Source organism: Amblyraja radiata, chromosome 2 (genome assembly GCF_010909765.2).
Source record: "Amblyraja radiata isolate CabotCenter1 chromosome 2, sAmbRad1.1.pri, whole genome shotgun sequence".
In the NCBI taxonomy this organism is placed as follows: Eukaryota; Metazoa; Chordata; class Chondrichthyes; order Rajiformes; family Rajidae; genus Amblyraja; species Amblyraja radiata.
In genome coordinates this window covers 25,509,736-25,523,034 of record NC_045957.1, presented here as the reverse complement: position 1 = coordinate 25,523,034, position 13,299 = coordinate 25,509,736, and the positions used below count along the sequence as shown (strand labels likewise).

General features: G+C 44.0%; 1 protein-coding gene across 1 annotated transcript in view; it reads right to left on the bottom strand.

Annotated features, from left to right (window-relative positions):
- Positions 1-1,113: 1,113 nt before the first annotated feature.
- gorasp1 (golgi reassembly stacking protein 1) overlaps positions 1,114-13,299 on the bottom strand; it is a 33,836-nt gene continuing 21,650 nt past the window's right edge. Inside the window, exons 7-9 of the mRNA XM_033043712.1 lie at positions 6,468-6,597; positions 3,999-4,157; positions 1,114-3,016 (exon numbers count right to left, since the gene is read on the bottom strand). Coding sequence (XP_032899603.1) covers positions 2,751-3,016; positions 3,999-4,157; positions 6,468-6,597 — 555 coding nt within the window. The 3' untranslated portion in view covers positions 1,114-2,750. The remainder of the gene's footprint in view (positions 3,017-3,998; positions 4,158-6,467; positions 6,598-13,299) is intronic.

Here is a 13,299-nt window from a genome sequence, read left to right as displayed (position 1 = left end):
TCCCGACCTGAAACATCACCTATCCATGCTCCCCAGAGATGCTGCCTGACCCGCTGAGTTACTCCAGCACTCTGTGTCTTATTTGTTAAACCAGCGTTTGCAGTTCCTTGTGCCTAAACTCTGACGTGAGATGACGTTGGCTTAAACTGAGTGCACATCAGATTGTAGCATAGCTTGTCCACACTTAGCCTCTGCAACCCAGTTATTCCCAACAATATGTAAACATGATTTTTTGTATCTCTTAGTGTATTCAAAAACGCCCTGTTTAAACCGAGACCATAACTTAAGTATTAATCAGACAAAAAAAAGATGTTCAGTGATTAAGGAAACAAAAACATTCCCACTTAAAAGAAAGCACTACTTACAAAATAGGTTGACCGAAAAATTACTGGCATTATAAGTGGTTAGAACATTTGCTTTAACCGTATCCCGTGCCATAACCAGTAAATTCTATCCACACGTGGAATTAGCCACCCTCACCATTACAGTTTCAGTCAGTACCTTGTGCATTATTGGGAAAAGTATTAAAAACATCTTCAAACCCTTCATTAATTGGCACAAGTAGTAATCAGCCACCAATTTCAAACATAAGCTGATGCTCTGTTCGCTACACTTTTGGACAGTGGTGATTTGTCCTGAAAAACAGCTACATATGTCAGGTTTAGAATTAGATAATACAGAAGTAACCCTGTAAAAAGCATATTATGTACATTTAAACAATCATGTTTGTGATTTCAATCAAAGCAGTAGGCTGTTTAATCTTTGGCTTAAATGTGGCAGAAGATAGCGAAGAAAGTGTCAGACTTTAGTCTTTAGAGAAACAGCGCGGAAACAGGCCCTTCGGCCTGCTGCTTTCGTTCCAACCAGCGATCACCCCGTATACTAACCACACACACTAGGGTCAATTTTACAACTTGCCAAAGCCAATTAACCTACAAACCCATACGTTGGAGTGTGGGAGGAAACCAGAACCAGAGTGTGGGGAAAACCCACGCGGTCACAGGGAGAACGTACAAACTCCGTACATACAGCACTCATTGTCAGGATTGAGCCCGGGTCGCTGGCACTGTAAGGCAGTAACTTCACTGTTGCGCCACTGTGCCACCTTTTGGATAGTTAAAAAAAACAGTTTTCAGTGATTACTGATGGAATATACTTGTGGGAAGCCATCAGGCAGATCAGAATTGGACCTAACTATCGTACTGGCCAGGGTCAGAGAGTTTATACACAACTATGAGAAGACTGGCCAATCTTTCAGTTGCCCCAGTGAAGCAAAGAGTAAATGAATGAAAATTGTTACTGAAAAATCATAAGGTTTGCATAGACTAAATTTTCATAGTAGGAGAAAGTCAGTGCAAAATCAATTGTTTGCCAATTTCTTTGTAGCCTGGGGTATGGCAAGCAGTTAACAGAATAGCAGTGATGTCCCTTAAGCTGAATGAGAGAAAGCTAGCATGTAAAGAGGTTATAAAGGTACAATTCCTTCCTTATAATTCCGTTACTGTGAGGAGGGGACAGAGAGTGTTACCCAAGGAGCTAATTTGGCTTCACTTGTTCAGAGGAACATCGGAAGATATTTTGTTCGGAACTTCAATTTTTAAAATAACTTTTTTCATTTGTCCACTGTTTACTAACGGGAATGGAGAAAAACTGCAACCTTGGGAAGTTCTGACATTAATTATGAAAGAAAATTCATCAAAAGCCTGGGACTGTGGGTGAATGCTAATGCTAATACTGATCTACATTTTACACTTACAATTACTCCACCTTTGTGAATGCACACTTCCATCTCAATCATTTTGCTGGTATTCCCATTCCACTTTCAACAAAAAGGGGCAACTTTTTTTACACAGAGGGTGGTGGGTGTATGGAACAAGCTGCCGGAGAAGGTAGTTGAGGCAGGTACTATTGCAACGTTTTTAAGAAACATTTAGACAGGTACATGGATAGGATAGGTTTAGAGGGATATGGGTCAGTGGGACTAGTGTAGATGGGATAAATTGTCCGGTGTGGGCAAGATGGGCTGAAGGGCCTGTTTCCATACTGTAAGACTCTATGCCACGTTTCCATCAAATAGTATCATTATTCTGTTCTAAGTAAGCTAGTGTTGAATTCCCTACTCAGCTTGAAGGAGAATAAAATTGAGCAACTTAATCTAATCAAAAAGATCAGAAGTCGTCACCAGATATATTTCTGAAGTTCCCTGAAAGCTTCCGATAATTTTAATCATATCCAATCTCTCAAAAATTCCTTTCCATCCGGGAATTTGATTGCACTAATCTCGCATCAACAAGGTAATGTTGCACTGAGGAGAAATACATCAGAAAAGCAAAACAATTAAAATATTTTTCAATCTGAATAATTTCTTTCCCAAGTTAATCTTCCGTTCACCATGGTTTCTCTTTTTAAAAGAATTCTGAGTAATAAAAAAATAAGATAGCCACTTTTAGCAAAAGGGAGGCCTGTTGTCAGAATTGTGATTTAGCAAACAATTGGAGTAATAATCAGTGGAATTTTCCTCATGCTTCTTGTACTGTGGAATAAGTAACTCCAGACATCCCGTGAAAGAGGTAATGAAATAGTCAGCGTTACATTTCCTTCAGTCAAGAAGCAAAGAAACAGGCCCAAATACAACTGCTTGCTTTGTATGCAATAGTTATCAGCGAGACACATTTAAAAGAAAACCCAGGTAAAGTATTTAGCCACCGTGAAAGTCTCATTTGCTGCAGTGCCTTGTCCGTGTAGACTCTTCAACCCAAAGACTCTCCTGCTTCATCTCTGGTCAATTTGGGATTGTGAGATGTTGCATCTTCCTCTTCCGATGGGTGTTCCTTCTGATCCTCTGGTAGAGACTCGGTATGGTCGGTGTCTGGCGACATTTTAGCAGAGGTGGGAAGCGAAGTGGCTGTGGCGTCCGAGAGATCCTGATCTGGTTCTGTTTGTACTGATGAAGTATCAGCATTTGGCGCTGAACTGACGGATGTTAGACCCTCAGGAGTCACTGCGCTACCTTGTTCTACATTAAAAACAAAACAATACACAAATTCACTGTCAGTTAAACTCACTGACAATTATTCCACTGCATTAAATTCATTGTCTTTTTCATAATGGATATTTCTAAAAGCGATGAGAGCGGCTGATGACTTTCAGTCATAACCAATGGCAACATAATGCAACCTGAGAGACAAATTGAGAGCTAACAAAATAGGTTTATAGAAAAGATACAAAGTGCTGGAGTAACACAGCGGGTCAGGCAGCATCCCTGGAGAACATGGATAGGTGATGTTTTAGGTCAGGACCCTCCCTCAGACTATGTGTCTTACCTTGGTAAACCAGCATCTGCAGTTCCTAGTTTCTAAGTTTATAGGCAAAGGAGCTAGGATCTCGTCTCTGATTTAAAATATGGCTTGAACAAAAATAATAAATATATTTAACAAGAGAGACTGCAGATGGTAGAATCTTGAGCGAAACACAAAGTGCTGGAAAATTAAGGGGGTCAGGGAGCATCCGTGGAGGGAATGGACAGGCAATGTTTTGGTTCGGAACTTGTTTTCAAACCAATTCGCAATAGAGAAAGAAAGCTGGAGTAGAGAGAGGGAGGGAGGAATTGACTAGATGTGAAACGGGAGACAAAGGGTATCAGATAATTAGAGCAGTGGCGGAGGGAAATGTGAATCCGGAGGGAGGGAACGGGAGGAAGGGGACATAAGGAAGGAGACACAGGGAAGGGGAAAGAGATGGGGGGGGAGGGAGAATGGGAATTGGGTGATATTGGGAAATATAGTTAACACTGTTTTGAAGTTTGTCAGAATGTGAAATATTTGTGCATAACTGAATTTTGATATCTTTCAAAACATTTTGTAGCATATCCATGACTGTGCTGCATGGGATTGGCAAGAGCAAGGTGTGGTTTGACTGTGAAGCAACAGTTAGGTTGACTGTAAGCACAATCCAGCCGGAGGGGAGGCAAGTAAATTCGCCTGCTGGGTCGCACTCACCAGAATTAAGATCAAGTTCTTCGTTGGTGAGGAACCCATTAGTTCCAGCGTTGCTTTCACTTGCTGCGCTTGAGGACGTGGAAGACGAGGACAGTGACGTGTTCAATATCTTGGACACGTCATGAGCTACAGGAACATCCATGGGTCCAGGTGGAAATTCTGTGCAAGAATATAAATGACTGAATAAACCATGACCTATCTGCATCTCCTGGCCCCTCTACACATTGCAACTGATTGCAGCCTTTCAGCCATCTTTTTAAATTCTATCCGCAAGCTGCATTACAATTTTAGAAACAAACCACTATAGCAACCAGTGAAAAGAATGGCATTAGAATATAAAAGCCTTGTGTCTGCCTTCTGATTGTTATTGCCAGACCAATTACTGAAAACCATTTAGCAATAATAAAAGCTGTACGCTCACAACGTAGCATTGCCAACCGTGATAGAGGATTGCCATACCCAAGAGGATTGGTTGTGCTATATAGTAACATGCATTATGTAATGTAACACATTTGAATGAGTTTGACTTTGATCTAACAATACAGGACCAAAGTGAAGTCTACAAGATAATTTCACACCACTTTACTTGAGTTTAGTTTAGTGATACACTAAACTAGTTTAGCGGAAACAAGCCCTTCGGCCCAGCAAGCCCCGCACACTAGCACTGTCCTACGCACTAAATACAATTTACAAATTTACCAAAGCCCATTAACCTACAAACCATGTATTTGGAATGTTGGAGGATACAGGAGCTCGCGGAGAAAACCCACACAGTCACGGGGAGAACGTACAAACTCTGTACAGACAGTAGCTGTAGTCAGGATTAAACCCAGTTCCCTGGCACTGCAAGGCAACAACTCTACCGCTGTGCCACCATGCCACCCCACTTAGTTTCAAACTCAAAACAACGCATCTGATAAACTTAATTAGCACACTTTAATTTAGTTTAGTGATACAATGGGGAAACAGGCTCTTCAGCCCACTGAGTCGATGGCCCACCCATCACCCATACACTAGTTATATCATATCCCATTTTGGCATCGTACACACTTGAGGAAATTTACAAAAGCCAATCAACCTAAAGACCTGCATGTCTTTGTGATGTGGGAGGAAACAGGAGAACCCGGAGGAAGCCTGCGTGGTCATAGGGTGAACGTACAAACTCTGCAAAGACAGCATCCTTAGTCAGGATCTAACCTGGGTCTCTGCAACTGAGGCAGCAGCACAACCATCTGAGCCTATGAAGACCAAAACCATAAAATTAAGGAACCAAAAGAGACATTTGCTTCCTGAGAACACTGGTTTCCATGATAGCCCAAAAAAGATGTACGATGTCGAGTCAGAACATGGTGTACACCAAGTACTGCAATTTGATTTTACTAATTGAAAATTTCAATACCTTGGACAAGTCAATAGCTACTTATGATCTATAGAACAAGGCACAATACATTTCTGGGTGTGCATTTTATGTTACCATTGTGCCAATTACTTTCATTTTATGTCACACTTACTGATTTCAGAAGGATTAGGAAGGAAGGATAACACGGTGAAGATTAGAATCTTTGGCAACATGACTGGACAGACAAATGAACACATTCACTCTGACGCTCCAGTGTCTATGCCGCTAGAAAACACATCAAGCTTACCTTTCTGCAAATTCTAGACTCTTAGAATTACAGAACATGCAGCATGTAAATGAGGCCTTGCAGGTCATCTTGACCATGCCAGCCACCATGCCTATCCATGCTAATGCCATTTGCTTGCAAGAGGTCCATATCCCTTTGTGCCCTTCCGATCCATGTATCTGTCCCATTGCCTTTTAATTGTTGTAATAGCATCTGCCCTCACTACCTCCTCTGGCAGTTCATTTCAAATATTTACCACCCTCTGTGTGAAAAAGCTAACCTTCAGATCTCCTTTACATATATCCGCTCCCGTCTTAAACCTGTGGCCAAACTGATTGTTGTAGAGTCTTTCAATTCAAGTTTGCAGGGTATGATCCTGATTTCTTTGATCTGATATCAAGAGAACTCAGTGGATCTTCTGACATATAAAATTCTTAAGGGATTGGACAGGCTACATGTTCCTGATGTTGGGGAGTCCAGAACCTGGGGTCACAGTTTAAGAATAAGGGGGAGGCCATTTAGTTGAGGAAAAACCTTTTCACCCAGAGAGCTGTGAATCTGTGGAGTTGTCTGCCACATAAGGCAGTGGAGGCCAATTCACTGGATGTATTCAAGAGAGGATTATATATAGCTCTTCGGGCTAATGGAATCAAGGGACATGGGGAGAAAGCAGGAAAGGGGTACTGATTCTGGATGATCAGCCAGAATCATATTGAACAGTGGTGCTGGCTCGAAGAGCCGAATGGCCTATTCCTGCACCTATTTTCTATGTTTCTATGACAGCAGTATCTTCGACTTCAAATGGCCATACAACATTTTAACAGAATTACAATTGTTCATCTACCTGGATCCATGACACGATGTATGGGAGGAGGACAGAGAGAGGTATCCACCGTCAGGTCAGCCAGTCCATGCTCCAAACCTGGGCTCTCAGTTGATCTGTCAGTCGGTGAGCTGGGGGCTACTAATGGTGCCTAGGGTATAAACAAGTGTTTTACTTTAAATCCAGCAGTGCCCAATGAAGACCATACTGCAATAGACAGGTCAATTGGATCACTTTATAATGTAAATCTCAACTTCAAAAGTACTGCTGAAACAAGGAAATGCAGATGCTGGTTTACAAAAGAAGACACAGAGTGCTGGAGTAACTCAGCGGGTCAGGCAGCATCTCAGACGACCATGGATAGGCAATGTTTTGAGTTGGGACCCTTCTTCAGTCTGATTGTAAGGGAGGTAAGAAAGCTGGGTGACAGGGGCAGGACAGAGCCTGGGGGAGGAGGATTGTTTGATAGGCAGATGACTGGACAAAGGTCAGAGGTGAAACAACAGAAGCTGCGTGACAAAAGGATTGAAGAATTGTGAATTGTGAGGCTGGAGGAAAGATTATAGGTGGAGGGGAATGAGGAAAATGGATGTGAGCCCAGGGGAGGTGGGTGGAGGTGGGGGAAAGAAGGTGGTTATCTGGGGGGGGGGGGGATTATAAGGGTTATGTCATTGCCTAAAATTGGAAAATTCAATGCTCATACCATTTTTAAGAGCTGCTTTGAAGAATGCTGAGAATATATCTCACTGTGATGTTATCCCAGAATGTAGCCAAATTGATCAGAAAAAAAAAAAATTTTGCCACAAAATTTGAGGTTGCCAAAACAACATTAGCTCTGCTCTTCTCTCCTCAGCTTAGTTTAGAGATACTGAGTGGAAACAGGCCCTTGGGTCCACAGAGTGCACACCGACCAACAATCACTCATACACTGGTTCTATCCTGCACATTAGGGACAGTGTACCAAAGCCAATTAACCTACAAACCTGCACCTCTTTGCAATGTGGGAGAAAACCGGAGCCCCAAGAGAAAGCTCACGTGGTCACAGGGAGAACGCACAAACTCCAAACAGACAGCACCTGTGGTCAGGAACAAACCTGAGTCCCTGGCGCTGTAAAGCAGGAACTCTACCATTGCGCCACTGTGCCACCCTAAGATGCTTAAGCCGCTGAGAATTTCTCGTGCAGGCACTTCACGTTTTACGCTTGCTTGATTTACGTGTTTTAAGAATAACGCGCTTGTCAAATTACGACCAAAGCTTAATTTACTTACTCCTACTTTGGGAATAACGCGTTCAAATGTATGCTTTGGCACCATATGGCAGCATAGTCGTGTGCAGTGCCTGGCATATGTTTGATTTACGCGCTGCTTTTCAAGCGGCAATACCTGCGTAAAATCTGAGGTGCCGGTACTTTTGTTCTTCTGATTCCAAATCACTCAGCTGCTGAAATGGTAAGTAATTAATGAACCGAGACCAGGAGGCCACGGAGCTGATCGCCCACAGAGCAGTGAGGTGGACATGGCAACTGGCCCCCAGCAGTGAGCTTGGGAGAGAGTAAACAGGCATGGTTGCCTCAGCAATACGCTGTTCTTCAGTGAAGCCCTCCTGATAAACATGCCTGTCCGTGAGATGTCGGGGCATGACAGCACAATGATGGTGGTCAAATATTCTTCAATCTGAACTCAGGTGAGCAATGGGATGTTACTGAAAGATAAGATCTTACTAAAACTTGGCCCAGCAAAATCAGGGCTGTCCACAGAAGAGTGGGTGGTCTCCAGAGAATTAAGTAAAATGTTTTTTCTTCAAGTTCAAGTGAGTTTATTGTTATTGTCATGTGTCCCTGATAGAACAATGACATTCTTGCTTTGCTTAGCACACAAAACATAGCAGGCATTTACTACAAAACAGATCAGTGTGTCCATATGCCACAATATAAATATATACACACATAAACAAATAAACTGATAAAGTGCAAATAGCAGAAAATGGGCCGCCAATTATAATCCTAAAGTTTATAATCTGAAAATTAAGTGTGCCTGGTTTACAGGCACACATTATTTTTGTTTCATTTAATAAAAATCTGTTAAGTTTCACCGGTTAATTCTCTAAATCCCGTGGTTTAAATTGCAATGCCGTGTAGAGTCATGGGCACAGAAGCAGGCCCTTAGCCCTAACTCGTCCATGCCGACCAAGCTGGGGATACAAGTCAGTGAGAGCTAAACACACAGCATGGGTTCAGCACAAACACAAAGTGATGGAAGCACTCAGCGAGCCAGGCAACACCGCAGTTCTGTGGATTTGGCACAGGAGCCCCCACGTACAGCACCCATGAGATATGGATATCAGTGGGCAAGCTACTTCAGTGGGGTTAGGGTGAAAGAGGCAGGATTAAATAACTGAATAAATTAAATTAAAATATGCTAATAGACAATAGACAATAGGTGCAGGAGTAGGCCATTCGGCCCTTCGAGCCAGCACCGCCATTCACTGTGATCATGGCTGATCATCCCCAATCAGTACCCCGTTCCTACCTTCTCGCCATATCCCCTGACTATTTTTAAGAGCCCTATCTAGCTCTCTCTTGAAAGCATCCAGAGAACCTGCCTCCACCGCCCTATGAGGCAGAGAATTCAACAAACTCACCACTCTCTGTGAGAAAACGTGTTTCCTCGTCTCCGTTCTAAATGGCTTACTCCTTATTCTTAAACTGGCCCCTGGTTCTGGACTCCCTCAACATCGGGAACATGTTTCCTGCCTCTAGCGTGCCCAAACCCTTAACAATTTTATACGTTTCAATCAGATCCCCGCTCATCCTTCTAAACTCCCGAGTGTACAAGCCCAGCTGCTCCATTCTCTCAGCATATGACAGTCCCGCCATCCCGGGAATTAACCTTGTAAATCTACGCTGCACTCCCTCAATAGCAAGAATGTCCTTCCGCAAATTAGGGGACCAAAACTGCACACAATACTCCAGGTGTGGTCTCACTGGGGCTCTGTACAACTGCAGAAGGACCTCTTTGCTCCTATATTCGATTCCTCTTGTTATAAAGGCCAACATGCCATTCGCTTTCTTCACTGCCTGCTGTACCTGCATTCTTACTTTCATAGACTGGTACAAGGACCCCCAGTTCCCGTTGTACTTCCCCTTTTCCCAACTTGATGCCATTTAGATAGTAATCTGCCTTCCTGTTTTTGCTACCAAAGTGGATAACCTCACATTTATCCGCATTAAACTTCATCTGCCATGCATCTGCCCACTCCTGTCCAAGTCACCCTACATTCTCATAGCATCCTCCTCACAGTTCACACTGCCACCCAGCTTTGTGTCATCTGCAAATTTGCTAATGTTACTTTGAATCCCTTCATCCAAATCATTGATGTATATTGTAAATAGCTGCGGTCCCAGCACCGAGCCTTGCGGTACCCCACTAGTCACTGCCTGCCATTCTGAAAGGGGCCCGTTAATCCCTACTCTTTGTTTCCTGTCTGCCAACCACTTCTCTATCCATGTCAGCACCCTACCCCCAATACCATGTGCCCTAATTTTGCCCACTAATCTCCTATGTGGGATCTTATCAAATGCTTTCCGAAAGTCCAGGTACACTACATCCACTGGCTCTCCCTTGTCAATTTTCCTTCAAAAAATTCCAGAAGATTAGTCAAGCATGACTTCCCCTTTGTAAATCCATGCTGACTCGGACCGATCCTGTTACTGCTATCCAAATGTTCGGCTATCTCATCTTTTATAATTGACTCCAGTATCTTCCCCACCACCGATGTCAGGCTAATTCCCTGTATTCTCTCTCCCGCCTTTCTTAAAAAGTGGGATAACATTGGGCTACCCTCTAATCCACAGGAACTGATCCTGAGTCTATAGAACATTGGAAAATTATCACCAATGCATCCACGATTTCTAGAGCCACTTTCTTAAGTACCCTGGGATGCAGACCATCAGGCCCTGGGGATTTATCAGCCTTGAGTCCCATCAGTCTATCCAACACCATTTCCTGCCTTATGTGGATTTCCTTCAGTTCCTCCGTCACCCGAGATCCTCTGGCCACTAGTATATCAGGAAGATTGTTTGTGTCGTCCTTAGTGAAGAGAGATCCAAAGTACTTGTTCAACTCATCTGCCATTTCCTTGTTCCCCATAATAAATTCACCTTTTTCGGTCTTCAAGGGTCCAACTTTGGTCTTAACTCATTTTTTCCTCTTCACATACCTAAAGAAACTTTTACTATCCTGCTTTATATTCTTGGCTAGCTTACCTTCGTACCTCATCTTTTCTCCCCGTATTGTGTTTTTGGTTATCCTCTGTTGTTCTTTAAACATTACCCAATCCTCTTGCTTCCCGCTCATCTTTGCTACGTTGTACTTCTTCGCTTTAATTTTTATACTGTCCCTGACGTCCCTTGTCAGCCATGGTCGTCCCTTTCTCCCCTTGGAATCTTTCTTCCTCCTAGGAATGAACTGATCCTGCACCTTCTGTATTATTCCTAGAAACACATGCCATTTTTGTTCCACTGTCATCCCTGCTAGTGTAACTTTCCAGTCAACTTTGGCCAGCTCCTCCCTCATGGCCCCATAGTCCCTTTTATTCAACTGCAACACTGACACCTCCGATCTACTCTTCTCCCTCTCCAATTGTAGATTAAACCTGACCATGTTATGGTCACTGCCTCCTAAAGGCTCATTAAACTCGAGGTCCTTTATCAAATCCGGTTCATTACATAACACTAAATCCAGAATTGCCTTCTCTCTGTTAGGCTCCAATACAAGCTGTTCTAAGAATCCATCACGAAGGCACTCTACCCCCCTTTCTTGGGGTCCAGTACCAACCTGATTTTCCCGGTCTACCTGCATGTTGAAATCTCCCATAACAACCACAGCATTACTTTTGCTACATGCCAATTTTAACTCCTGATTCAACTTGCGCCCTATGTCCAGGCTACTGTTTGGGGGCCTGTAGATTAGTCCAATTTACCCTTACAATTCCTTAGTTCTATCCATACTGATTCCACATCTCCTGTTTCAATGTCACCCCTTGCAAGGGATTGAATTTCATTCCTCACCGGCAGGGCAACCTCACCCCCTCTGCCCACCTATCTGTCTTTTCGATAGGAGGTATACCCTTGAATATTCAGTTCCCAGCCCTGGCCCTCTTGCAGCCATGTCTCAGTAATTGCCACAACATCATACTTGCCAGTTTCTAACTGAGCCTCAAGCTCGTCCACTTTATTCCTTATATTTCGCCCATTCATATACAGCACTTTGACCTCCGTATTCACTTCCCCCTCGCACCGCTCGTAATTGGCCCTGACCTTACACTGTTGTCTATTCTCGAGCTTTCCTTCCCATTAATTCGAGAATCTTTTGTAATTTTTCCTGTAGTCACTTCCCCTTCAACTCCATCTTTATACTCCCAATTTGTCACTCCCTCCCCCCCACTATTTAGTTTAAACCCACGTGTAGCCCTAGCAAACTTGCCTGCCAGAATGTCGGTCCCCCTCCAGTTAAGGTGTAACCTGTCCCTTTTGTACAGGTCACCCCTACCCCAGAAGAGATCCTAATGGTCTATAAATCTAAATCCTTGCTCCCTGCTCCAGCCCCTCAGTCACACATTCAGATCCCCTATCTCCCTGTTCCTGTCCTCACTAGCTCGAGGTACTGGAAGCAATCCAGAGATAACCACCCTAGAAGCCTGACATTTCAGTCTTCTTCCCAACTCTCTGAAGTCTTGTTGGAGAACCTCCTTCCTCTTCTTCCCGATGTCGTTTGTGCCTACGTGCACAACTACTGCCGATGTGGCAGAGTTTGTGATGTGTAACAGCTGGATTAAGTGCAGCATAGTGACGCAGCGGTAGAGCTGCTGTTTTACAGTGCCAGAGACCCGGGTTCAATCCTGACCATCGGTGCTGTCTGTATGGAGTTTGCACGTTCTCCCTGTGACCCTGTGGGCTTTCTCCAGATGCTTCGTTTTACTCCCACATTCCAAAGATGTGGGGGTTTGTTGGTTAATTGGCGTCTGTAAATTGTCCCTAGTGTGTAGGGTGGAACTCGTGTACAGTGTGACTGCTGGTCAGCACGGACAGGGTGGGCCGAAAGGCCTGTTTCTACGCCGTATTTAAAGTGTAATACTTGAGAGTTGATGGAAACCACAAAGGCAATTACATCTGTAATAAATTTGTGCAGCTCAAGGAACTTCAGGTCTGAGAATGAACTGAAGTCCATGATCAAACACTGTCTTGCATCAAGGATCAATTACCTGGATATTTTGCTCTAAGAGGCAGTCACACCCTTTAGATTAAGTACATTAGAATCTATGTCAAGAGAGACAGGAGGGTGTGACTGTGAGCGAGGCAGGTTTGAGGATCCAGAAGGTCATGTTACAGGAGTCTCAAATCTGTCACCTGTCCAACAGGTACACGGTTCTTGCAACTTGTGGGGATTTGTTTCCTGCAGTGGGGTTTAAAATCAGGCGGGTCAGTCATTCAGACAAATGCAGCTATTCAAAGGTTTACGAGAATGATCCCGGGAATGAGTGGGTTAGCATATGATGAACGTTTGATGGCAATTAATGCACAGATGAAAAGGGAGGGGGACGTGGGGCTAAGGATAGGCAGAGGTGAAGAGATGGGTCTTGAGGCGGGACTGGAAGATGGTGAGGGACACGGAATTGCGGATCAGTTGGGGGAGGGAGTTCCAGAGCCTGGGAGCTGCCCTGGAGAAGGCTCTGCCCCAAAACTGCGGAGGTTGGACTTGTGGATGGAGAGGAGACCGGTTGATGTGGATCTGAGGACCGTGAGGGTTGGTAGGGGGAGAGGAGGTCAGTGAGATATGGGGGGGGCCAGATGGT